The 27,164-nt window shown below is 35.1% G+C and overlaps 1 protein-coding gene across 1 annotated transcript in view; it reads right to left on the bottom strand.

Moving 5' to 3' along the window:
* The window catches only part of ITPR2 (inositol 1,4,5-trisphosphate receptor type 2), a 511,835-nt gene that overhangs the window by 200,718 nt on the left and 283,953 nt on the right, over positions 1–27,164 (bottom strand). The window contains exons 35-37 of the mRNA XM_043966319.1: positions 20,134–20,324; positions 13,133–13,275; positions 11,224–11,332 (exon numbers count right to left, since the gene is read on the bottom strand). Coding sequence (XP_043822254.1) covers positions 11,224–11,332; positions 13,133–13,275; positions 20,134–20,324 — 443 coding nt within the window. The remainder of the gene's footprint in view (positions 1–11,223; positions 11,333–13,132; positions 13,276–20,133; positions 20,325–27,164) is intronic.

Raw genomic sequence — 27,164 nt, 5'->3', positions numbered from 1 at the left:
AAAGAGAATTCCTGGAAGATATCAAAAAGAATTGTAAAAACCAAATAAGAGAGATAGAGGGAAAATTGGGAAAAGATGAGAGTTGTGGAAGAAAATTATGAAAAAAGAGTGAATAGGCTGGCAAAGGAGTTACAAAAACACAGTGAAGAAAATAACATTAAAAAAAAAAAAACAACAGAATAAGCCAAATGATAAAAGAGACAAAAGTCCCATGAAGATAAGAATGTCTTAAAAAGCAGAATTGGTCAAATGGAAAAGGAGGTACAAAAATTCACTGAAGAAAATAATTCCTTAAAAATTAGAATTGGATAAATGGAAGCTAATGACTCCATGAGACATCAAAAAACAATAAAACAAAGTCAAAGAAAGAAAGAAATAGAAGAAAATGTGAAATATCACATTGGAAAAACAAATGACCTGGAAAATAGATCTAAAAGAGAAAATTTAAGAATTATTAGGCTAGGGGGCACCTACATGGTGCAGTAGATAAAGCACCATCCCTGGATTCAGGAGAACCTGAGTTCAAATCCAGCCTCAGACACTTGACATTTACTAGCTGTGTAACCCTGTGCAAGTCACTTAACCCTCATTGTCCCATCAAAAAAAAAAAATTATTAGGCTATCTGAAAGCCATGATCAAAAGAAGAATGTAGACATTGTCTTTCAAGAAATTATCAAGGAAAACTGCCCTGATATTCTAGAACCTGAGGGTAAAATCGAAATCAAAAGAATATACTGATCACCTTCTGAAAAAGATTCCAAAATGAAAACTCCTAGGAATGTTATATAGGAATATTTCAGAGCTTCAACATCAAGGAGAAAATATTATAAGCAGCCAAAAAGAAACTACTGAAATATTGTGGAGCCACAGTGAGGATAATATAAGATTTATCAGCTTCTACATTAAAGGATTGGAGGATTTAGAATATGATATTCTGGAGAGCAAAGGAGGTAGGATTACAACTATGAATCACCCAACCAACAAAAACAAGTATAATCCTTCAAGAGGAAAATAGATAGTCAATGAAATAGAGGACTTTCAAACATTCCAGATGAAAAGACTAGAGCTAAATAGAAAATATGGCTTTCAAATACAAGATTCAAGAGAAGCATAAAAAGGGAAATAGGAAAGAAAAATCATAAGAGATTCAATAAGGTTATACTATTTACATTTCTACATGGGAAGTTGATACTTGTAACTCCTAAGAACTTTAGCATTATTAAGGCAGTTAAAAGGAATATACCTAGGCAGAAGGCATGGGTATAAACTGAAAATGATTGGATAGTATCTGAAAAAAAACTAAAATTAATGGGTAAGGAAGTCAGGAGTACATTGGAAGAAAGGAAAATGGAAGGTGGAACGAAGTAATTATCTCCCATTACAAAGGTGAAAGAGAGCTTTTATAGCCATGGGGAAAATGGGGAGGTTGGGTGGGAACTGCTTGAACCTTATTCTCATCTGAATTGGCTAAAAGAAGGAATAACATACACACTCAGTTGGGTATAGAAATTTATATTACCCTACAGGAAAGTAGGAGGAGAAGGGGATAAAAGGAGGGGGTGCTGATAGAAGGGAGAACAAAGTGGGGGAAGAGGTAGTCAGAAACAAAACACTTTGGAGGATGGACAGGGTGAAATGAGAGAGATTAGGATAAATGGGGGGGAATAGCATGGAGGAAATAAAAGTAATAGTAATTGTGAAAAGATATTTACAACAAGTTTCTTTACTAAAGGCCTCAATTCTCAAATATATAGAGAATTGAATCAAATTTATAAGCATACAAGTAATTCCCCAGTTGATAAATGGTCAAAGGATATGAACAAGCAGTTTTCAGATGAAGTAATCAAAGCTATCTATAGTTAATTCTCTAAATCTCTATTGATTAGAGAAATACAAATTAAAAGAACTCCGAGGTACCATTCCATACCTATCAGATTGACTAATATGACAGGGAAAAAAATGACAAATGTTGGAGGTGGGGAAAAATGAAACATTAATGCACTGTTGGTGGAGTTGTGATTTAATTCAATCATTCTGAAGAGCCATCTGGAATTATGCCCCAAAGGCTATAAAAGCATGCATATCCTTTCACCCAGCACTACCACTACTAGGTCTGTATCCCAAAGAGATTTTTTTTTTCATGGAAAACAACCTATATATACAAAAAATACCATGAATATTTTGTAGCTGCTATAAGAAACTCTTTTTATGGTGGGCAAAAATTTGAAATTGAAAGATGCCCATCAATTGCAGAAATGTCTGAACAAGCTGTGATTTATGATTGTGTTGTAATATTGTACTATAAAAAATGATGAGCCAGATGCTCTCAGAAAAAACCTGGAAAGACTTACAGAAACTGGTGCAAAGTGAAGTGAGAAGAACCAGGAGAACATTGTACACAGTAACAATATTGTACAATGATCAACTGTGAATGATTTAGCTATTCTTAGCAATACAATGATTCAAGACAATTCCAAAGGACTTATGATAAAAAATGCTATCCATCTCAGGAGAAAGAACTGATGAAGTCTGAATGCAAATCAAAACATACTTTTTTAAACTTTGTTTTTCATGGGTGTGTGTGGTGTGGGGTTTATTTTTTGGGGGGGTGGTCTGTCTTTTCTTTCACAACATGACTAATATGGAAATGTTTTTCATGACTACACATGTATAACCTATATCAGATTGCTTTCCTTCTCAATAAGGGGAGAAGGGAAAAAATTTGGAACTCAAATTTTTTAAAAATGTTAAAATTTGTTTTTATATGTAATTGGAAAAAGTAAATATTAAATATATTTTTTAAATAACATCTCATTTTGAGAATCACAACAACTCTGAGAAGTAGGTGATATTATTATCCCTGTTTCACAGTTAAGGAAACTGACACAAAAAAAAAGTTAAAAGTGATTTGTCCAGGGTCAAAGAGCTAGTAAGCGTCTGAGGCTGGAGATGAACTAAGTTCCTCTTGACTCCAGTCCCTGTGCTCTATCCACTGCGCCACTCAGTTATTTTTGGAATAGAGTTTCTAGTGTTACCCTCACTTCAAAAGTCTTTGGAAATATATCCCATGACACTTAACAAAATTCAAGGTGTTTTGTGTGGTCATTTTAAATGGAAATAATTTTTCATTAAAGCCTCCTAATTGTTGAGTATGTTTAAAGCAATAAATTAAGTTATAATTGCAAAGAGTATATGCACAGGCTAACATAAGCATAGTAGATGGCACAAAGCCTAATACATCATGCATAACAATATAATTAGACATGAAATAATGACACAATGAATAACACAGGCCCTCTGGCAAATCATTGTCTAGAATCTAAAGAACAAATGTAAATTATTTAGATTTTTGGTTTCAGGGCTCACTTCTTCAAGGGCTCAGATCCAATAAACATTGCCCCATTTATCTGATATTAGTCATGAGCTCTTTGATGTATCTGAATTGTGATTAAGTTGTCAAATAATTGTTTCACCCAAATGTCCATGTTATTTTTATTTACAAAACATACAACATGTATTTTTCTTGCTCTTTTCCTAAATAAATAAATGTAATCCATAATTTGTATGGATTACGTAACCTGTGATCCATAATAGGCAAAAGACAATTAGGTACTAAGGACTAAAGACTGAATTATCTATGTAAAATTCAGAATGGTTATGTGGGGGTTTTTTGGTTTTTTTGTTTTTTTTGGTGAGGCAATTGGGGTTAAGTGACTTGCCCAGGGTCACACAGCTAGTAAGTGTCAAGTGTCTGAGGCCGGATTTGAACTCAGGTCCTCCTGAATTCAGGGCTGGTGCTCTATCTACTGCACCACCTAGCTGCCCCTATGTGGGTTTTTTTTTTTTAAACAACAAATCAAGACCTGAAAATACTAATATGTGAGGAAACTACTAATAATGACAATGAAGATTTATTAAATGGTTAACGTTCCAAATAAAAAACTAAACAGAAGGAAAAATATCTCCTATTTATGTGGTTCAATTGGCATGCTGAGAATTTATGACAAGAGAAGCTGTCACTTTGACTGTCATTTCTGAGGCTCTCAAACATACCCCTAGAGGGAAAGGTACACTCTCAGTTCCTTTTTTTGGTTTCACAGTCTAAGTTATACCTGGATCATCATGTAACCACAGATTTATACTTCCATTGAATCAACCACAACCCTGAAGGATGGGAAGGATATATACTAAACACAGCCACAGGATAAGATGCCTGTGGAAAGAGGAAATGGACACACCACAACTCCTCACTCCACTTCCTGCCTTGGCTGCCTTCCTAGTGGATTAACAGACCAGATGAACACACTGCCAAACAGACCACTCATGAAAGCCAAGTCTCTGAGTAACTCACAAACCTGCACCTTTCCTCACTTGTTGTCATCTTACCTGAGGCAATTCTTTTCTCCCTGATAAATCAAATCTGCCTAAAGGTAATATAATAAGTCTTGCCTCCTATCATAGGATCATGGGATTACAGCTAGAAAGGATATTACAAATTATCTAGTTGAACCAACTCCACTTTAAAGATAAGGAAAGTGAAACCCAGAATGATGAAGTAACTAAATAGTAAATATTAAATTGGGGATTTGAATCTCTAATTCTGACTCTTAACAGACAGGTGGCACAGTAGATAGAGTGCCAGGCCTGGAGTCAGGAAGATGCATCTTCCTGAGTTCAAATCTGGCCTCAAACACTTCCTAGCCATGTGACACTGGACAAGTCACTTAACTCTGTTTGCCTCAGTTCCTCATCTAGAAAATGAACTGGGGAAGGAAATAGCAAACCACGCCAGTATCTTTGCCAGGAAAACCCCAGATGGAATCACAAAAAGTCAGACATGACTGGAACAACTGAACAACAGCAATAATTCTGAGTCTCAAGTTCAAGGCTTCATCTGGCTACCATTTGACAGTGTTGATCTTCTTGTCTGCCCTTCTAGGTTTTTGTGACATTTCTCAGTTTTTTTTCTACTTATTTAACAACTCTTTTGCAATCTTTTAATAGATCTCTTTCCATATTAAACATACTAACTATGGGTGTCCCCCAAGGTTCTGTCCTGAGTCATGCATCTTCTCTTTTATTTCTATACAATCTTTCTTGGTGAGATCCTCAACTCTTATGGGCTTAATTATTGTCTCTATGTAGATGATTCCCAGATCTATATATCCACCATTAGTCTCTCTCCTCAGCTCCAGACCCACATCACCTACTGCTTATTGGAAATTTTGAAGTGGATGTTCCCTAGGCATCTCAAACTCAATACATGTAAAATAGAGTTCTTTATCTTTAGCCTCCAAACCTTACCTTTTTCAGATTTGCCTGTTACTATTGAGGTTACTATTATCCTCCACTTACCCAGGTTCACAACTTTGGTGTTTTTCTCAACTCTTCTCTGTCATTCATCCCACATTTCCAATCAGTTACTCAATCTTGTTATTTCTACCTTCACAACATTTTTCCCTTATTCCCTTTCTCCTCCATTATTTCAGTATCCTTCTAATTGGTTTCACTGCCTCAAGTCTTTCCCTACTCCAATCCCAATACACATAACTGTGAAAGTTATCTTCTTAAATGCTACTCAATAATTTCAATGGCTCAATATGACTTCCAGAACTAAATATAAATAAATCCCTTTATTTGGGATTGAAGGCTCTTCACAATCTGGCTCCTTCCTATCTTTACTTTCACTTTACTTCCCTCAGAACACTCTACAATACAACCATACTGATCTTCTTGTTCCTTGCACACAAAATTCCATCTTCTGTCCCATTTCATTAGTGAACTCCCATGCCTGGAATGCTTAGAATCTTAGAATCCCTGGTTTCCTTCAAGACTCACATAAACTACCAACTTCCGTAGGAGGCCTTTCTTAGTTCTCCCAGCATTCCTCTCTAAGTTTATCTTCTATCTACTTTGTATATGTTTTGCATATACCTAATTATTCATGTTGTCTCCCCCACGAGAATATGAAGCTGTTTTTGTCTTTGTCCCAGCACTTAATAAGTACCTAATAAATGCTTGTTGTTGATGATGATGATACCACCAGAAATGATAAGCATATTCAACTCTCTTTAACTATCTAAGACAAACACTACCTTTATATTTTGGAATTGCAGACAATTATTCTCAAAGAAATTAGTTGCCAATTAATCTTACTTGATTCTTCCATATTTCTCTAATTATGATATTAACATTGCAAACATCCTTAAGATCCTAATTCTTCTTTTCCTCAAACCCAATCTTGCCCATCCATAAAAAGGGCCAAGGTTTGTGGTAAAATCTAACCAATCCAGGAGAACAAAGATTATTTATTAATTTCCATTTGTAATTCTTTGAACCATACCTCTCTCAATGTATGAAATAACATTCCCTTGGTGCAAATAATATGTTCAACCCAGTCTTGCTGTCTTCGAGATCAAAACTTAGACAGAACATCCACAAAATTGATTTTCACTTCAGGTAAATGAATCACCTGAAGGAAACAAAAAACTTTTAAAGTTCAAGATCAATAATTTTTCCAGGTTTGGATACTATTTGCATTAGTGCATATCACAATCTATTTAAAAGTTAATAAATGGTCTTTGAGAGTTGTTGTGGACAAAACTAAATTCATAATTCTGTAGCCAAATCAGGACATAAGCCATTTTGAATTTATCTGATGAATTTATCAGAATTTATCAAGTTGGTCCTTTGACAACAGATATACATTTTGATAAAATTATTCATTTACTTATTCATTAATTCAAAAAGCATTTAGTAAGCACCTTTGATATGCAAGACACTATACCAGGGTTACAAACACAAAACAAAAAGTAAACTCTACCCTCAAGGAGATAATATTCTACTCAGGAGAGATGACATTTAAACAGATAAATAAATATAATGTAATTTGAGGAGGGAGTGTTCTGTGATGATAATCTCTCTATAGGAGAACCAAGAAACAGAAGGAAGGGAACAGGATACATGTCTAGGTTTGAAATAGAGTTCAATCGGGGGCAGCTAGGTGGCGCAGTGGATAAAAAGCACTGTCCCTGGATTCAGGAGTATCTGAGTTCAAATCCGGCCTCAGACACTTTACACTTACTAGCTGTGTGACCTTGGACAAGTCACTTAACACCCATTGCCTCACCAAATAAAGAGAAAAGAAAGAAATAGAGTTCAATCACATTCCCCATCAACCCCATCCCAGAGCCTGGAAGACCCGAACTACAGAAATCAACTCCATAGCTCCAGCATGGCAGATCTCTCAATTGCCAGTGCTAGGCCAGAGAACTGAAGAATGGAGGCAATAGGACAGACTCAGGGACAGAATATCACATATAAGAGTTATGTAATACTCCACTAAGCCTGAAGAAAAAGTTCAGCACTCACCTGGAGAGAGTTATGTCCCCCAAAAAGTCACTTGTGACAGAAATCAAGGCTGATAAACCCTGAATTGCCTAGTTTCAGAGGAGCCTAAGTCACTCTGAGATCCAGCCCCCAAAGAAACTACCATCAGAGGAGACAGTCATAAAATAGGCAATAGAAGAAAAGCAGAAGAAAAAACATCCTGAAATAACCAAAGATCTCAGGTAGAAGACAATTCAAAGACCCTGAATATAAACAGATAAACAAGAAGGAGAAATATTAACAACAGAAAGAAATGTGTCCTCTGGATCTAAGAAATTACTTCAGGCATCTAAAAATAAATACCACAAAACAAAGGAAAGCAATCCAATATTTGATGAGAAAGAGACTGTGGAATTTTTAGGAGAAATGGAACTATAACACATTGTTTCTCGGTGGCTTAAAAGAAAAATGATCATTGTAAGAGCAGAATTTATGGCTGTTACATCATAAATAATGGATAGAATGAAAAAAACTGGAATTTTTGATGGCAAGTTTCACCTAAGAAACAAAAAATATTAATAAAAATGAAGAATGCAAATACAAAGAAATGAAGGACTATTTAGAAGAAAAGCCAAAAGCAATAATGTTAAAAGAAAATGTGCTCACTATACAAAAGATACTGATCTTGAAGACAGGATGACTAGAGATAACATAATGATCATAGATCTTCTAGAAGAACACAAGACAAAAAAACTTAACACCAAAATACTGGAAATAATACAGGAAAACCATAGAATTTCTAACGATAGAAATGAAAAAAAATTGGAAGAATTCATAGATGGTCTCCAGAAAGCAAAGGGCACAAAATCCTTACAGGTACATATACCTGTAATCTGTGAAACTGATGATAACCTATTCACTCTTCCTACAACCTGAATGCATAGGTTCTAAACTCTCTTGTTCTCTAGCTATTTCTTCTTTATACCAATAAATTTGAATAATATCCTTTATGTTTTCATCCAGATAATCACTGAACAAGACTATTACGTTTATAAATTTGACCAGGTCAGCAGAAACCAAACTCCCTGATAACTAATACTTAATAATTCACTTAAACCCCTGTTATTCAGCAAAATACCAACCCTCTAAATAAGACCTCACAGATATTGAAATACATTGATACTCATAATTGGCTATTTTAAAAATTCTACCATCAAGGCCAGTGTTTCCTGTTTATAAATTGAATCTGATAAAAGAAATTTATTCATTTGGCCCCTGATAATTTCTCTGTAACCTCGGGCAAATTAGTTAATCTCAAGGGGCATCATTTTCCTCATCTACAAAACAAGAGATTTAGACTTAAAAGCCTCTGAGGTTTCTTCTGCATCTAGATCTATGATACTATAGGATGATTACAAATTTTAGTAAAGTCAGGGCTCTGCTAAGTCTCTTAATGACCCTCCTTCCTTCTGTCCTTTGTCATGTGAGGAGACAACATATTAAAAAGGTTGACAGCAATCAGAAAAATAAATCCCACAGAAACAGACAAGGTTAAACAGGTCCAAGTAAGAAGAGGTATGTAATGCCATGAATACCTGCAGTTGAATCTACACTGTTTTGTAGGATGAATGAAATTAATGAACTGATGTCTAGGAAAAACCTAGATAGAGCAAGGAAATATGAGGATACCAGAAAAAAATGCAAAGAGTGGCCAAATATAAGAAAATCTGACTTCTTGCCCCACCATCTTCTCATATATGGGCTTCAGAAGCTAGGCAAGAGATGAGCCCTGGTTGCCCCAAAGTGAAAGCAGTTCACAGGTCTGGTCAGAGAAGAACAGTACCCAGAAATGTTCCCCTTAGACATGTAGAAGGTTGGAAGACCAAAGAACATAATCATCTGCTGCAATGACACCAGAAATGTAAGGGGCAGAGCTGTCCTCTCCTACGAACATGGACTACATGGCCACCTGTAGGCTAGATACATTCAAATGTTACAGCAGATTTGATTCAATGAAGATGATGCCCACAAAACTGGCATTAGGGAATGAGGAAAGAGCCAGCAATAATGTACTGAAGACACTAATACTGACCTCATTAGCAATAGTTTATGGGTCTATTCTACCTGGATTAAAAGGACCTCCTTGAGAAGGGACCAAGGAAATTGAAACAGAATGTCTTTCCGTGCCAAAAAATGGATGCTATGTTACACAACAGGTCACATAATTGTGTTCTAATCATTCACTGAACAACATTTGAGGGAGGAAAATGCCTATCATATTAGAATGTTACTTTTCACAAAAACAAACTGAAAGGACAATAATAAGTAAATAGGATTAAGAGGTGGCTACCTAAAATAAAACAAATTGGAATTAATAGAAATGTATATAGGTGTATCACCTATGCTAAACATATGCTGCTAGCTATTTATTAATGAGTACCTGGGATGTCTTATTTAATAACACATTAATGATTATTCATGAACTGTTAAACCACTGTAAAGTTATGTGTGCTATACAGACACATCCTACCTAACACTAGTAATTGGGACTACAAAACACTTTAGAGACTACTATATTATAGAGACACTTAGTTGTATAGGGACCAAGATAAAAAGGACAATAGGAAGAATGATTCTTAAGACAGTTAATGTCACTGGATCTCAAAGCACAAAGTCCCACTATCACTGGCCATCTGATTTACATTTTGAATGATCAAATGTGATTATAACAGGATTTCAGGATATTATAGTGAGATGTAACTATAACACATCATTAGTAATACAATTGTGAAACAACATTGATCAGGACAACGTTATATGTTTATATGTTGCTTATTTTTAAGTCTGGTCCAGAAGTGATTTCATCAGCTTAGGAAACTTCTCGAGTTAAAATTCCATCTATGGATGCTGATCAACAAATCATATATAACTTATATTCATAATTTCCTGGGACACAGAAGGGTTGTCACTAGTCTGTGATCTTATAGCAATTATATGTCAGAGGTAGGCCTTGAACACAGGTCTTTCTGGGGCATCTAAGTGGTGCAGTGGATACAGCACTGGTCCTGGAGTCAGGACAAGTTCAAATCTGGCCCCAAACATTTGACACTTACTAGTTATGTGACCCTAGGCAAGTCACTTAACCCTGATTGCATCAAAAACCTCCGGGACCATCTCCAGTTGTACTAATGTATATCTTGCCACTGGGCCCAGGTGGCTCTGGAGGAGAAAGTGAGGCTAGTGACCTTGCACAACCCTGTCTCTCTACAATCCAATTCACCACAAGTCATGACATCACTTCCCAATGTCATGTTCCTCTTCAAGAATGAAGGATAAACAACTACAAGAATTCTAACTCTAAGGATTGCCTTTTATCTACTACATCATATTGCCTCTATATTTTTAAACCTATTATCAAATTCTTTTGTTACAAAATAATATGCTGAAGTATCATCAAAACATATATTTGAAAAAAATATCAAAATGTACAAAATTAACCTAAGCACTGAATAAGAACCATTGCCCAAATGCCTAGGAATTGAAGTTAAAATCTAATATAGCTAAATTATTCATAGCTTACAAAACATAGTACATCCTGAGTCAGAAAACTAAACACATCTATACACATGCAATATAATGTGTGATATCTATAATGTGCAAAACATCTATGATGTGCAATCATTGCAGGCCATTAAAAGCTTACATTGTTTTTAAATTCAAAGAAGGACCAACTAAGTTATGAATAATATAAAACTTTTTGCTCAAAATATCTGGTCTAAAAAATGTGCTAATTACTATGTAATATAGGTAATTGTATAACAGCTTATGGGAACTGGGAGTTTACTGCACTCTGAGAGTCACTTTATTTTTAACCACTAAGAAGGTAGAAGTACCTCTTCCACAAAACTATCTTTCTTCTCCAACATTTCTCGCAACGTCTGAAGAATTTTGATGCAGAGCTTTTCTTCTTTCTCCATGAGCTTCTTTGTATGATTAATCAACCTTAAAAATAAAATAACAATAATAAATCTTAAATTAGACTCTACATTCTAACTTTATAGAAATATCAGACAAAGAAACTATAATCATATTAATGTTTGAGGAAAAAATCAAGCAGGTAGCTATTTTCAAAACCTATGGAACCAAACTCCAGATTACTTAAACTTTTCCAATATTTAAGTAATAAACTATGCTTTTATCCTAAAACATAATATTTTACCATAAGTTCATATCTCATCCTCAAAAACTACAATAGTAAACTTCAAATTTAGTATTCATGATAGGATGTTTCTTTCATAATTTGTCATTGCAAAATTTATCTTTATAGTGACCCTCTGAGGATTATTCTTCCAATTTTATGGGTAGAAAGGCTGACCCACAATGCAACAGTGATTTAACCACAATTGTTTGAATATACAGACCTTCAAATCATAGTATTGAAACAAGGTTACATTCCAACCCATGGGTGAAAGTGATTCAAGCCAGGGAAATAATACTTTATTCCCTTGGACCTTATTTACTTTGTTTTTATTTATTTATTTATTTATTTAATTTGTTCGTTTGTTTGTTTGTTTATTACTTTGCTTTGTAACTCTCTCTGAACTCACCATGTAATATTAAGAATTGCAGCTATCTATTTCATTGTCTTATACTCTCACCCCTATAAGCAAGGGGCTGTCTTATGTAAACTCCATATCTAACTAAGCCCCTATTAAAGACCTCTGCATAAAGCAAGTACTATATAAATTTTTAAAGTTATTTTCCTTCACTCATCATAAAAATGTAAAATTTTAGGGTAAAATGTATAAGACAACATATGAGTGCATCCAGAAATTCATGATAAAATGAACAAATTAATAAAGTTATGGATAGTAGGTTAATAACATGATATAGCTTTAAAGAAAGAGAATTTTAAAGGTCATATGATATAACCACACTGGAAATTAATCAAGATAGTCACTTTTGCACAATTCAGTTCAACTTCAGAACAAACATTTATAAAGCACTTATTCCACATTTCAGTAAATCTTAGTTTAAAAATTTTTTCCTGACCTTTCCGCACAATTTAGCTTTATACTCACCTCATCAATACCTTGGGAATATGAGTTAAAGTAGTATAGCATAGTTCATAGAGAATCAGTCTCAGAGTAATGAAGACCTGGAATAATTTCAAGGTTCTGATACATAATGGCCATGTAGCTCTGGTCAAGTCATTTAACCTCTCAATACTCTAGGAAATTCTATAAGACTTTAAGTTCCAGAGCAAGAATCAAACTATACCTGTGGAAGGAGTTTCTTCATGGGGACTTCTTTATACAAATAAATCAGAGGTCTTGTCCAAGGAAAAAAAAGTTATAATATAGAAAGTTTAAGTACACTATGTATTCTCAATCTTACTCATCATGTTGTTGTTGTTTGTCCTTCATTCTCAAAGAGGACCATGACATCAAGTGATGTCATGACTTGTACTGAATTGTGCAAGGTTACCAACCCCAATCTTTCTTCCACAGTCATCTGGGTCCAGTGGCAAGATACATATTAGGATGACCACAGATGGCCCCAGATGTTTTTAAGGCAATTGGAGTTACATGACTTTCCCAGAATGAAACAGGTAGTAAATGTCTAAAGTGAGATTTGAAGCCAGGATCTCCCAATTTCAGGGCCAGTGCTCTATCCACTACACTACCTAGCTGACCCTTACAACATAAAAGCAGAAACCTGGGGCATGTTTTCCAAATAATACTCAAAACTTAGACTTAATTCAATAAGTATGTTAACTAAATTCCAGATTCTTTCACTTACTTGGACATGAAAGCACCACATCTTATCCTTGCATCACTTCCCTCAGGAAACAGAAGTTCTGGGCTGTACAGCACATCAACCAACACTGAGAATTCAGCCTGCATCATTGGGCTAAACTGCTGCTCTAAAGAACCCACTACATCCTAAGGAATGAAGTAGAAGAAATTATAGGTGAAACTTCAGGTTTCCATTCCTTTCCATGAAGTGTAGGGCATACAAAGATAATGAATGGGCAGCCTCATAACAGTTGTCAGTATCACATAATATGGCTAAGTATTATATTTAGTCATTTATCATCTAAATTACTTTATGTATTTAAATTTTGTCTCCCCAAGCAAATAATAAGCCCCCTGAGAATAGGTTGTTATGGCTGTTGCATAACAGTGGATTACTGAGTTGGAGTACATTTGAGTCTTGACTAGCTATTCTGTTGCCAGTATTTACTTTGCTATTTTTTAAACTAGTACCAAATTGGATTATTACTGCTTTATAATAGAGCTTAATTTCTTGAAGTACTTCTGTTTCATTCTTTTTTGGGCGGGGGGGGGGGAAGGGCAATGAGGGTGAAGTGACTTGCCCAGGATCACACAGCTAGTAAGAATCAAATATCTGAGGTTGGATTTGAGCTCAGGTCCTCCTGAATCCAGGGCCAGTGCTTTATTCACTGTGCCACCTAGCTGCCCCTCCTCTTTCATTCTTACTACATTTTAATGTTCTGTTCAGAATCTGGACTTTTTTACTTCACATGAATTAATTTATTTTATAGATATGTGTGTCTGTGTATGTAAGTAAAGCAGCCTCTTGGTAATTACATTGGTATAACAATAGCAATAAATCTATAAAATAATTTAAGTCGTATCATACATATCAGTCTTAGCAATGTCCTTCAATTATTTGTCTTTCTTTCAAGAAGTGGAATTTTTTTTAATTGTATTTATATAAATCCTGAATGTGGCTTTGTAGATTGATTCCCAGATATTTTATGCATTTTGTAGTTGTTTTGAATGAGGTTCCTTTAACTTTCATTTCTTTCTAGTTTTGTTATGGCTATATGGAAATGTTGGCTGTTTTAGTGGATTCATGTTGTATTCTGCTTTTTACTGAAGCTATTAATCTCTCAGTTACTATCCTTGATGATTCTGAGGTTTTCTAAATAAAGAATCATAGCACTGCAATTACTGGTAATGTTATCTCCTCTTTTCTCATGTTTATGTCTTTAACTTCTCTCTCTTTTGTTATTGCTATAGCTAGCATTTCTAAAACTATGTAAAATTAATAGTGGGTATCACCCATTATAAATAATGTCACCTTTGGGTTTAGATATACATTCTTTATCATATTATAAATGGTCCTTCAAAGCTTATGCTAAATTTTTCGTATTTTTAGCACAAAAAGGTATGTAGCACAAAAAATATGTTTTGGCTCAAGTGAAATTTTTTTAAAACTAAGAATGAAAGGAAATAGTACTTCCCGACCTCCAACTGTATCATAAAACAAATATTCAAAATGATTTGGTATTAAAAAAATTATTTGGTACTAACTTAAATAAAAAAAAAATCAAGAAAAGTTGGCCAATGGAAGAAACTGGATATCAAAAACATCACCAAAGTGTTCATTGAACAATGAGGCCAAATCCTCCTACTCCCTGCATTTATCATAATCACCTGCACTTCTTAACGCTCGTATATTCTATTTCTGCATCTTTGCTGCTACCCTCCTCTTTCACCACCACTCTGAATGCTGGACACTTTGTCTGGGGGGCATGTGTCATACAACCCCTCTCCTAGGGCAAGATGCAGCCCCGCCCCCACCATGTTGGTTTCCTCCCATAGTTGGACTCTTTCCAGGACTTATATTTGTATTTATTTCTTTGTTTGTTTGTTTGTTTTTTGCAAGACAATGGGGCTTAAGTGACTTGCCCAGGGTCACACAACTAGTAAGTGTCAAGTGTCTGAGGCTGGATTTGAACTCAGGTCCTCCTGAATCCCAGGCCAGTGCTTTATCTGCTGTGCCACCTAGCTGCCCCAGGGCCTATATTTTAAGGAGAGGCCCAGGCTGACCAACTTTCATTTCCCTCCTGACTTGCTTCAAACTTCCCAGACATCAAAACAGTCCCCTGACTTGGATATCTCCCCTTCCCATCTCTACTTTTCAGGTTCCTCTTGTATGTTATCTTCTCCCCATTAGAATGTAAGCTCCTTGAAGACAGAAAGTATCTTTTTTTATTCTTTTATTTGTATTACAAGAGCTCAGTATATAGCAAGCATTTTAAAAATTGTTGCTGCCTTGCCTATCGAAAATCCATTTTGAAATGAACAACAGGTAGTTGCTGATATAGGATAGGAGCTCAAGAGGACTAGGGCTATATGCCCCCCACACACACACACGAGAAATGATAAATACGTAAGATAGATATATGATATATATATATATGAGAGATAGATGTATATAGAATAGATATGTATGAGAGACATATGTGTGTGAGTGTGTATATGAGAGAAGATAGCTGAACCCATTGAAGCTGATGATATCACCAAGAGAGAGTGTGGAGAAAGAATAGAAAAGAATTCAAGACAGAGACTCCTCACAAATAAGGGGTAGGATATGGATGATGATCAGGCAAAGAACACTGAGAAGGACCTATCAAGAAGATAATCAAGAGAGAGCAGTGTCAGGAAAAAAAAAAAACAAAAAGGGAAGTAGCCAGAAAGAGGGAGTAGTCAACACTGTCAAATGCTGCTGAAAGTCAAAGGATGATGAGGATTAAAAAAAACACCAAATATATAAATTAAGAGGTGATTGGTGGGCAGCTAGGTGGTGCAGTGGATAAAGCACCAGTCCTGGATTCAGGAGAACTTGACCTCAGACACTTGACATTTACTAGCTGTGTGATCCTGGGCAAGTCGCTTAACCCTCATTGCCCCACCAAAATAAAAAAAAAAAAATAATAAAAAAAAAAAAGATCCTAGGCCTGTTAGGACACCTAACAGAGGGTCATGAACTTTAGGGGGCCACTAGGTGGCACAGTGGATAAAGCATCAGCCCTGGATTCAGGAGTACCTGAGTTCAAATCCGACCTCAGACACTTGACACTTACTAGCTGTGTGACCTGGGCAAGTCACTTAACCCCTCATTGCTCCACCAAAAAAAAAAAAAAAAAAAAAAAAAAGGAGGTGATTAATAACCTTAAATTAAGTAGATTTTGCATATATTCTTGTTTGCAATGTTTATATAGAGATACTATAGAGATAAAAGCTACTCAACCATTTTGCCAACTATATTTCATATTCTTTAACATATTAAGAAAAAATTGTTCTGGTCATTTAAAAACATGAATGAATGCTACCTTTTTTTTTTCCAAAAGGCTTTCAGCATGACAATGATACTGATATAGAATTTATTTTCTATTTTGTCAATATTATTTTTTAAATTGACAATAGCATTCCAAGGCTGTCCCTCATGTCTGGAACTCTTTACAGTTCAAATCTAACCTTCTACAATAGGCCTTTCTCCTCCCTTTCTCTCCTGCTAGTGTCTTCCCCATGAAAGTACCTTCCATTTTATTGTTCAGTTGTGTCTGACTCTTTGTGACCCTGTGGACTATAGCATGCAATACCCTTCCAACATGATAGATCATCTTCCAATGTCATGTCTTTTTACCCTTTTAATACTGTTGATGGGGTTTTCTTAGCAAAGATACTAGAGTTGTTTGCCTTTTCCTCCTTCAGTTTTATTCAGGAAGAGATTAAGTGACTTGCAAAAGGTCACACAGCTAGTGTCCAAGGTCTGATTTGAATTCTGGTCTTTCTGACTCCAGGCTCAGTACTCTATCTACTGTGTCTCTATCCAGTGCTCTATCCAGCTGCTGGATACATCTGGCTATGTGCATATTGTCTCCCCCATTAAAATATGAGTTCCTTGTTGGCAGGGGCCACTCTTGTCTTTTGTTGGTTTTGCCTTTGGTAATATCTTGAGTACTTAGCATAATACTTAGCATATATTAAACACTTAATTACTGCCCACTGAGTGACTTAGTAAGAACAGGTAAATGTTTGTGATGTGATTCTGAATTACATTGTTTTAGCATTTCATTCAGTATTTTACACTGATATTTTTAATAATTTAGAGCTGTGTGTTGCAGTGGATAGAGTGCTGGGCAAAGAACATGGAAGATCTGGGTTCATATTCCACCTCAGACACTAGCAAAAACCTTCTTTAGCAAGTCGCTGAACCTCTTTATGCTCTGACAACTTTTCTAGGGTTTATTCATTAAGTCATAAATGGGTTGCAATCTTCCATCTGCATCAATTCAGGGAACTCTTACACTGAAAATTATCCATACTGATACAAGCAAAAATCATTTGGGTATTCATGTGTTCTTTAATGGCATGTCTTGTAGTTTTCTTTCTCAGACTTATTTTTAGTTTAAAGATAAATATTTTATACAGTGAAGGAATTGTGTAATGTATCATCTTTCCTTATATCATAAAATAATTGATACAGTATGGTACTTTTTAACATTTGCATATTATATGCTCTTCATTCTCTCTTTGAATGCTTTGTAGTTTGAATTCATCTTTGTCTAATATCAAGGCCACTCCTACATGTCATGATTTGGTAGGACCATAGTATATTTTAGACTTCTCTTTTAATTTGAATCAGATTAAATTTCTCTGGGTTAAATTTTTTTCATATAAATTTAACTTCAATACATTTTGTAATTCTTATTTTTAAATTTTAGACAGTTCATTTATGCATAATATTCTTAATATTAGGCTTTCCATTCTTCAATCATTCTATTCACACTTTCTCATTTTTATTATTTCTAATGTTAATTCAAATAGAAGTGTCCTAAATAAAATTAATGTCATGTTAATAACTATGTAGATTTATTTAATCTGTACTTCACTTTTATCACTGACTTTGATTTTCTATTTTCTTTTCTGCCTCCATCCTCTCTTCTCTTCCCTTCCTTTTTTTTTTGTTTTTCTAAAACACTCTGCTGAATCCTTTAGTGATTTAGATAATACAGTACTCTCATGATTCTCTGCTGTTGCCAGCAACTGTTTTATCTTGATCTGAGACATGCAAATTATTTTAAATACTTATCCTTTTTGGCTAGAAGGCTTGCTATTGTTCAAAGACTTCTATTAAGGATAAGTTTATATAGCTCAACTTCTTATCATTTTAGTAATGAAGTTTAAAGGAGTCTAAAAGAGTTGTATTTGAGTTTTTCATCTTTGTTTAAATAATGTGTATTCTTCCAATTTGTACTCTTGGGTTATTTTCCTACCATTTCTTGAAAGTCTTCTGTAATGTTTCCTTGAACATATTGTACAGACTCCTATTTTTCTAAATTTTCTTGGATCTTAATCTTCCTTAGGTGGCTGTACCATTAGCTATCCTCTCAATCTGTCGCCTGAATCTTTTTTTTTCTAATTCTTCAAATGATTTGGAGATTTCTGGGAAGGTTTTTCTACTTAATTAGTGTTGTCCACATATTTCCCACTGTAGAATGTCTATTGTTGGTTATTTCTAATTTTTTTTTTAGTTTTTCTATTATATCCTCCATATTGATCATTCTAAAGGTATGCAGACAGGGAGGAGGAAAGAACTAAGAGAACAGTGTTCATGAAAACCTAGAGAAAAGAGAAAGTTCAAGAGGAGAGAATAGACAAAATTGCTAATGCTGTAGAGAATTCAAGAATGAAGAGGAATGAGAAAATGCCATTAGATTTTACAATTTTGGGGGGGGGGGGGCAATGAGAGTTAAGTGACTTGCCCAGGGTCACACAGCTAGTAAGTGTCAAATGTCTGAAGTCAAATTTGAACTCAGGTCCTCCTGAATCCAGGGCCGGTGCTTTATCCACTGTGTCACCTAGCTGACCCCTTAGATTTTACTTTGTAGAGGGCAGTTTCAGCTGGAGGCCAGACTGCCACAGACAATGAGAGTAGAGGACGGTGAAAATATGTATGTAGACAGTTTTTTCAAAGAGTTTGACTGAGAAAGGAAGAAGAATGGGACAGTGGCAACTAGTAGGAATAGTAGAAACTTGTGAAGTAACTAGAGTAAGATAGGGTCCAGTGATCCTTCTAAAGTAAAAAAAATCAATGGCCCTATAGTCAAAATTAAATTTAAATCACACTCCTAATACTACCTATATGACGTTGGGCAAATCACTTAGCCTCCTTGGGTCTCAGTTTTCTCATATATAGAATGAGGAGTTTGGACTAGATAGACTTTAAAACTCCTTCCAGCTATACATCTATAATATTATGATCTAGCAAGTCTTTTATCCTTTCCACATTTCAGTTTCCTAAATTGCAAAATAAGGGTGTTGAACTAGATGACCACTAAGGATCTTTCCCATTTAAAATCTATGATTCTCTAAATGTGGTAAATTTCATAATTCTTCCAATATCTCATGCCTAAAATCTCAGCATCATTTTTTTTCTTTTTTTTTTTTGTAAGGAAATTGGGGTTAAGTGACTTGCCCAGGGTCACACAGCTAGTAAGTGTCAAGTGTCTGAGGCCAGATTTGAACTCAGGTCCTCCTGAATCCAGGGCCGATGCTTTATCCACTGCTCCACCTTGCTGCCCCTCAGCATCATTTTTGAGATCTCTCTCTCTCCCCCTTACCTTCCACTCAGTCACTTCTATCAACTCTCTGCAATATCACTTGTATCCATACTCTCCTTTTCAACCTTATGTGCTATCACTCTAGTTTTGATTTTTATTAGCTCAAACTCACACTACTACAATTATTTCCTAAGTGTTTAGTCATTTTGTCCCCTCTACCCTTTGTGCCAAATCCATTCTGCACAATGATACTAGGTCAATCTTTCCATAGCAATAAGTGATTATATCACTTCCCTGCTCAAAAGTTTCAAAAGCAGTCTATGCTGCTTACCAACATGCTCGTTTTATCCCCCATGTTGCACCATGGTACCAAACATCGATGGTGTTATCTCACCACAAAATATAAATTTGAAATATTTACCTGCAACTTTTCAATTATGTTCCTATAATCCCATGCAGGCCCTCCAAGTGCTTCTTTAAAGCGTGGTCCACTACGGGCTGACATTCTCCATCCCATGGCTGCTCTTTGTACCATATTGGAATGGCTCTTCATAAACAGAGTATTGACTTGGCTATCCAAATCTACTGGAATTGCAATGCCACGATTCTTTGCTAGAGAAGGAAAAAAATTGAATATTTTCTGTCTTAATCAGATGGAGGGATTTTTAAAAAATACATTATCAAAGCAGACTGATAACTATAAGCTAGCAAAGAGAAAAAAAATGATAAAGCAAAAAAGAGCTAATTTTAAAATGCATTCAAAAAAGCACAGAAATACTAAGGTATTAGAAAGATCTTATTTTATATCCATTACAGTATACATTTCAACATTTCCTTCATATTCATTCATTGAAATATTTATTAAGTACCTACTCATGAGAAATACAGTATAACTCCAGTCAGAGAAAGTAACTAATTATGGTTTTAACAGAAAACTGTAAAGAAATACAGGAATTCCTATGTACAAATGTACTAGTCATACTACTTTTCCATGGGCATTGAATTACTACAGTAATTTGTCTAGGCCAACTTCTGTTCTTGGTAATATTAGAGAATGAGAAAAGAACTGTCCTATTAGTAAGGAAACATTTTAGAGGTACTTTAACAATTCATTTTTATGACAATTGTTCAGTTTTTTTCTTCCATGGGAGGACCATTTCCATTTACCTTCATATCTGGCCCAGAAACATAAACTCTGGCATACCAACAAACATGATACTGCATGATCCTGTTAAGTATATGGAAACCAAAAACTGTATTCATGGGGCAGCTAGGTGGCGCAGTGGATAAAGCACTGTCCCTGGATTCAGGAGTACCTGAGTTCAAAATCCGGTCTCAGACACTTGACACTTACTAGCTGTGTGACCCTGAGCAAGTCACTTAACCCCCATTGCCCCGCAAAAAGAAAAAAAAAACTATTCATGTTTAAGTAGTAGTCTAAAACTATAACTTCTCAAAAATTTTCAACTAATTAAAACTACCACAGGTAAAAAATAAAATAAAATAGAACTATTCTTCTGTTCAAATCTGGTTTGATTGACTCCTTTAAAACTAATTTCCAGTTCAAAGAGCAAGATTAAATGATATAAATTCACAAAAGCTCTGCTGTGTTTTCTTTGTAGTTTGAAAGACATTAATCTCTTATGTGTCCTACTCATTTTAAAAATAGAAAACATATAAATATTTTTAAAACTGAAAATCAAATGTCATCATAAATATTTACTTTTAACTCAGTTGGTATTAACATATGAAAATACTATATAAGAAATTGAATTTCTTTCTATATGACTAAATCATTAAATTTAATTTAGCAAACCCTGTCCCCCAAAACCTTTCAGTCCCCTCAGACATAGTATATGTGGGCTAGGTAATTCGAACTCATCAAGGGCAGGTAGATATTCGCCTATCTCCTGATGAACATCAGCTACCTATTAACCATTTTCATTCTGTTCTATCTAGTCATAGAAGCAAAATTAGAGGTAAGCAATGCTACATTCAATGGGACTCCTTTCCCAGTTTAGAATTCCATTAACAACTCACTAAACAAAAAAAAATCTCTTTCAACCTAAAAAAATTTTAATTAAAAAAAATTTACTCTCTAATTTAAACTCTTTTCACTCTGTAATATTATTGTGCTGTAAGAAATGATGAATAAGATGTTTATAGGAACTGTAGAAGATATGTATGAACTGATGAAAAATGAAGTGAGAGTACCAGAAGAATAATGTATATAATAAGAACAACTATTGTTTGTCCCTCATTCTCAAAGAGGACCATGACAGATGTCATAACTTGAATGAATTGGATTTAAGTGAGGAAGGGCTATGCAAAGTCACCATCTTTACTCTCTCCTCCAGAGCCATCTGCATCCAGTGGCAAGACATATTATCAGGACAACTGGAGACAGCCCCAGATGTTCAAGACAATTGGGATTAAGTGACTTGCCCAGGGTCACACAGCCAGTAAGTGTCTGAGGTGACAATGACATTTGAACTCAGTTCCTCCCAACTGCACCACTCAGCTGACCCACAATAAGAACAATATTGGAAATACAAACAACTTTAAAAGACATAAGAATCACAATTCAAGAGGACTCATAATGAAACATGCTACCTGTTCCAGACAGAGAGGAGATGCATTCACAGTGCAAATGGAAGCATTTTTTTTTTTTGGCTTTTTGTTTTTTGTTTGTTTTTCACATGGCCAAAGTAGAAATTTGTTTGGCTTGACTATGTTTGTGACAGGTTTTGTTTTTCTTGAATTCTCAACAGGGGAGGGGCATAGGAGGAAGAGAATTTGGAACCTGACTTTTTTTTTTTAAGATTAAATTTAAAATCCTTCTCAATCATATAAGCTGGGTTATTTTTTTTACTATGTTTTATTAACATTATGCTGTACTAAAATGTTTATATCTTACTTGCCAAATTCTTGACAGATCTCTACCCAGCCAGCCTAATTACCTTAATTTTAGTCTACAGTTGGCACTTCTGAAGACAAGCTTTGGGAATGGATGGGGGGAAGCTAAGATATTGATAGCACCACATGTAAGGTCTTTAGCTAAGCTTCATGTCCAGCTATCATAACTTCCCTGGTCTACCCCATTCTAAAATAGTCATGGTTACCTATAAACTAGATCAATATCCATATTTTTACTTGGTTGCCCTAAATTCCTAGGAATGAAGAGGTCAGCAAAGGCTTCAACTCATACTCAGAAAGTTTGAAAAGATAACAAAAGATGGGAATGTTCAATGTTGGAGCAGTTATAGAAAGTCAAGCAAACTAATGTACTGTTGATGGAGTTATGAATTTGTACAAACATTATGAAAAACAATTTGGAATTATATAAATAAAGGAAACATATATTTCAAAATGTCTCTAAACTTCAATTCCTCTGCTAAGCATATATACCAATATGGTCATTGACCAAAAGAAAGGCTCCACATACACCAAAATATTTGTAGCAGCACTTTTTGTGGTAGCAAAGAACTGGAAACAAAGTATATGTCCAGTGATTGTAGAATGACTAAACAATGTAAACAATGGAATGGAATTTTAGTGTGCTATAAGAAATAATGAACATAATGAATATAGAGAAGCATGGGTAGATGAAATCATGAAAAGTTAAGTAAGCAGAGGTAAGAAAACAAAATTGACAAAACAATTGAAAAATAATATTTCAAGATTATAAATAATAAGATAAACCTAAAGAAAAGATAAGAGAAGACATCTACATCTCTTCCTTTGCAGAGGTTGGGCAGGGGTGGGAAGCTGTCCAATAGTGTGGAACACTATATAAAATATCAAATGTTTTTATGAATTATTCAGTTTTGCTGAATTGTTCCCCCTTCTTTTTTATTATTTAAAAACATGGCTTATAAGGAATGGCTTTCTAGGAAGGGGGAAAAGAGACACATAGAGGAAATCTAAGAAATGATCAAACAAAACAGGTCTTTAAAATAAAGAATGAATAGGCAATATAATGATTCACAAGAATTTCAAAGGAATAATGATGAAAAATGTTATCCAACTCCAGGAAGAGAAGTAATGAACTCTGAGTGGAGACTGAAGTATATATTTTTTCATTTAAAATATTTTTCTTGCCTTATTTTTGTAACATGGCCAAGATGGAAATGTGTTTTGTATGACTTCACATGTATAACAGATATTGTATTTCTTGCCTTCTCAATGGGTTGGGGGAGGGGTCTGAAGGGACAGAGAGAATTTGAACCTCAAAAGTTTTTTAATTAATGTTAAAATAAATAAATATGATTTTCAAAAAATAAAAGAATGAATGAGTCAGGGTCTATCCCCCACATAAGCTCTGAGAGAAAAATCCCCTACAGGATTTTACATGGTGACACTGGGGAAAGGGAAGATAATTCTAGAACCGAATGGCCCTATGCACAGCTGTTCCACTTGCATGTAGTCTCATTCTTTCAGTATTCAGCAAATGTTTAAGCATCTACTATGCATAAAGTGTTATACTAGGCACTAGGGATGCAATTTTTTTAAAAAGTCATATAGCATCTTGCCTTTAAAGCCTTTACAAGCTGGTTCCAGCCTGCCTTTCTAGACTTATTATACATTACTCCTCTTTACAGTTAGCACAGCCAAACTGGCCTACTTGCTGTTTCTCACCCATGAAAACCCATCTCTTGGGTCCATGCCTTGGGATAGAATTTACCTGAATGCAAACTCTCCTCTCGTCTACATCATAAGAATCCCTTGCTTTCTTCAAGTCTGAACTCAAAGGTCACCTCTGACATAAGGCCTTTATTAATATCTCCCCTCTATCAGGGTATATCAGTGCCTCTCTCACCCCACAAAATTACCTTGAGTTTACTTTTTACATTTTGAAAAATATTTTCTCATCTGTGAACAATGTTGTTTACATTAGTAGAATTTATGTTCCCTGATGGAAAATACTATTTCATTCTTTGCTTTGTATTCCCAGGGCCATGTACATAACCTGGAACATAGACAATATTTAATAAATACCATTGCACTTGTTAATATGTCAACAATATAGACCTTTGGTTCTACATATGTCTGAGCTTATTTTTCTAAAAACTACCTTAATCATATACTTAGATCAATTATTTGTTGACTTAAAAAAACCCTTTGGGGCCAGCTAGGTGGCACAGTGGATAGAGCACCGGCCCTGATTTCAGGAGGACCTGAGTTCAAATCCAGCCTCAGACCCTTGACACTTACTAGCTGTGTGACTCTGGGCAAGTCACTTAACCCCAATTGCCTCAACAAAAAACAAACAAACAAACAAAAATCCTTTTATACTACTTTAACATTTCCTACTTAATCATAAATTTCTGGCCAAAAGAAAAAGTTTGTAACTTGTTAATAATAAATATGTTACAATAACAGGTTTATTGCACATTTAAGACCCCCAAAGACATACATACTATGACACGATGTAAGAAATGAGTTTATCGGGGGCAGCTCAGTGGCACAGTTAAAGCACTGGCCCTGGATTCAGGAGAACCTGAGTTCAAATCCAGCCTCAGACACTTGACACTTACTAGCTGTGTGACCCTGGGCAAGTCACTTAACCCTCATTGCCCCCACCAAGAAAAAAAAAAAAAGAAATGAGTTTACCACACAATATGTTTGCACTACTAAAGTCAGAGTTCAGATAGCAAGCACAACATGAAACATAACATGTGATACAATGTTCTTAATTTCCCACTTTTTAAGTATTGCTGATGATCAGCATACTCTCCATGCAGGGTTTAAGACCATATGGTGGATTTATTTTCCCCACTGAATTCAGCTCATTAAGGGCTAAAATAATAATAATAATAAATTGCCAGGTGCTATCATTAAAGTGTAAAATACAAGGATGTATTTGCCAGGTAATCTCCTTTTATTCTAGACCTAATATCTACAGATGAAATATCATCATAACTTGTCAATGCATACTATATTTCAGAGCTGCATTTTAAAAAGCTACTTAAATTGGCTTAAACATAAAAGAGTTTGTGTCAAACAGCACACAGATTTCAAACTGAACTAGTTTTTAGTAGCAATATCAAGGTTAATTATTTTGCCATCTCATTAGCCTAGGTGTTGGCAGCCTGAAACATGAGTGTGGAAGATGTCACATTTGAGATTTTAATTGCCATGAGAACAGGTTGATGCTCTGCTGCCACACCCTTTCCCCCCACTTTTTGAGAAGTGCTGCCACTGGCTTTAAAAGTCTGCAATCCTGTCCTCTCTGTAAGTCAGTGGAAACAGTCTAACTCATAATCAATCATTTCTCTTCCACTTTCTCCACTTAGGGAACAACTAGAAAAAGAAGCAATGGTCACAAAAAGCTGTCTGGCTCCATAAAAAAATAGGTCATGCTGGACTAATCTTGTTTCCCTTTTTGACAGAATTATTATTACTAAATAAATGTTGTAGGTAGTTTGCCTAGATTTTAAGAAAGTATTTGATAAAATATTTCTCACTATTCATGTGGGAAAATATGAATGGATGTAGGCTAGATGATAGCACATTTAAATGGATATGAACATGTTTGGGTAGCTAAATTCAGAGAAGAAATTAATGGTCTAAATGACAACTTAGAAGGAATTCTCAAGTGAAGAACCTCAGGGATCTGTTATTGGCCCTGTACTTTATTCTAGTGTTTTTATCAATTACTTAGATAAAGGTTTAGATGGCATGCTTATAACCGTAAATATCACAAGAACTAGAGGAATAGCTAATACATAGAATGACAGAGTCCAGAACCGAAAAAAAACACAAAATGTAATAAGATAAAATGTATTTATTATTATTATTATTATTATTTTAGTGAGGCAATTGGAGTTAAGTGACTTGCCCAGGGTCACACAGCTAGTAAGTGTTAAGTGTTTGAGGCCGGATTTGAACTCAGGTACTCCTGACTCCAGGGCCGGTGCTCTATCCACTGTACCGCCTAGCTGCCCCTATAAGGTAAAATTTAAATAGGAATAAATGTAAATTCTTACACTTAGAGTAAAGAAATTGTCTTGGTGGGTACAAGTTGGAAAAGACAGCAATTTGTTTGAAAAAGATCCTAGGGTTTTGGTGGACTGCAAATAAGTCAATAAATTCAACAAATACAAATGTAATCTTGGGCTACATTAATAAAGTCACAGTTTCTAGGAATAAAGAGATGATAGTCCCACTATACTTTGATGTCTTCAGACATTTGGAGTTGTTTTGGAGAGCCACAGAAGTTGGAAAGTGTCCAGAGGAGAACAATGAGGATGGTCAAAAGCCTTGAGTCCATATACAATATGTTGTTCATTCTTCATTTTTTATCAGGACCAATGATGTCACAGTGATGTTGACTTGTGCACGAATTGGATTTAAGTGAAGCAATGTTACAAAAATTCATCAGCCTCACTCTCTCTGGCAGAGTTATCAAAATCCAGGGGCAAGACAAAAGTCAGGACGAGTGGAGATGGC

The sequence above is a fragment of the Dromiciops gliroides genome, chromosome 5 (assembly GCF_019393635.1).
Source record: "Dromiciops gliroides isolate mDroGli1 chromosome 5, mDroGli1.pri, whole genome shotgun sequence".
In the NCBI taxonomy this organism is placed as follows: domain Eukaryota; kingdom Metazoa; phylum Chordata; class Mammalia; order Microbiotheria; family Microbiotheriidae; genus Dromiciops; species Dromiciops gliroides.
This window is presented reverse-complemented; position numbering and strand designations above follow the sequence as displayed.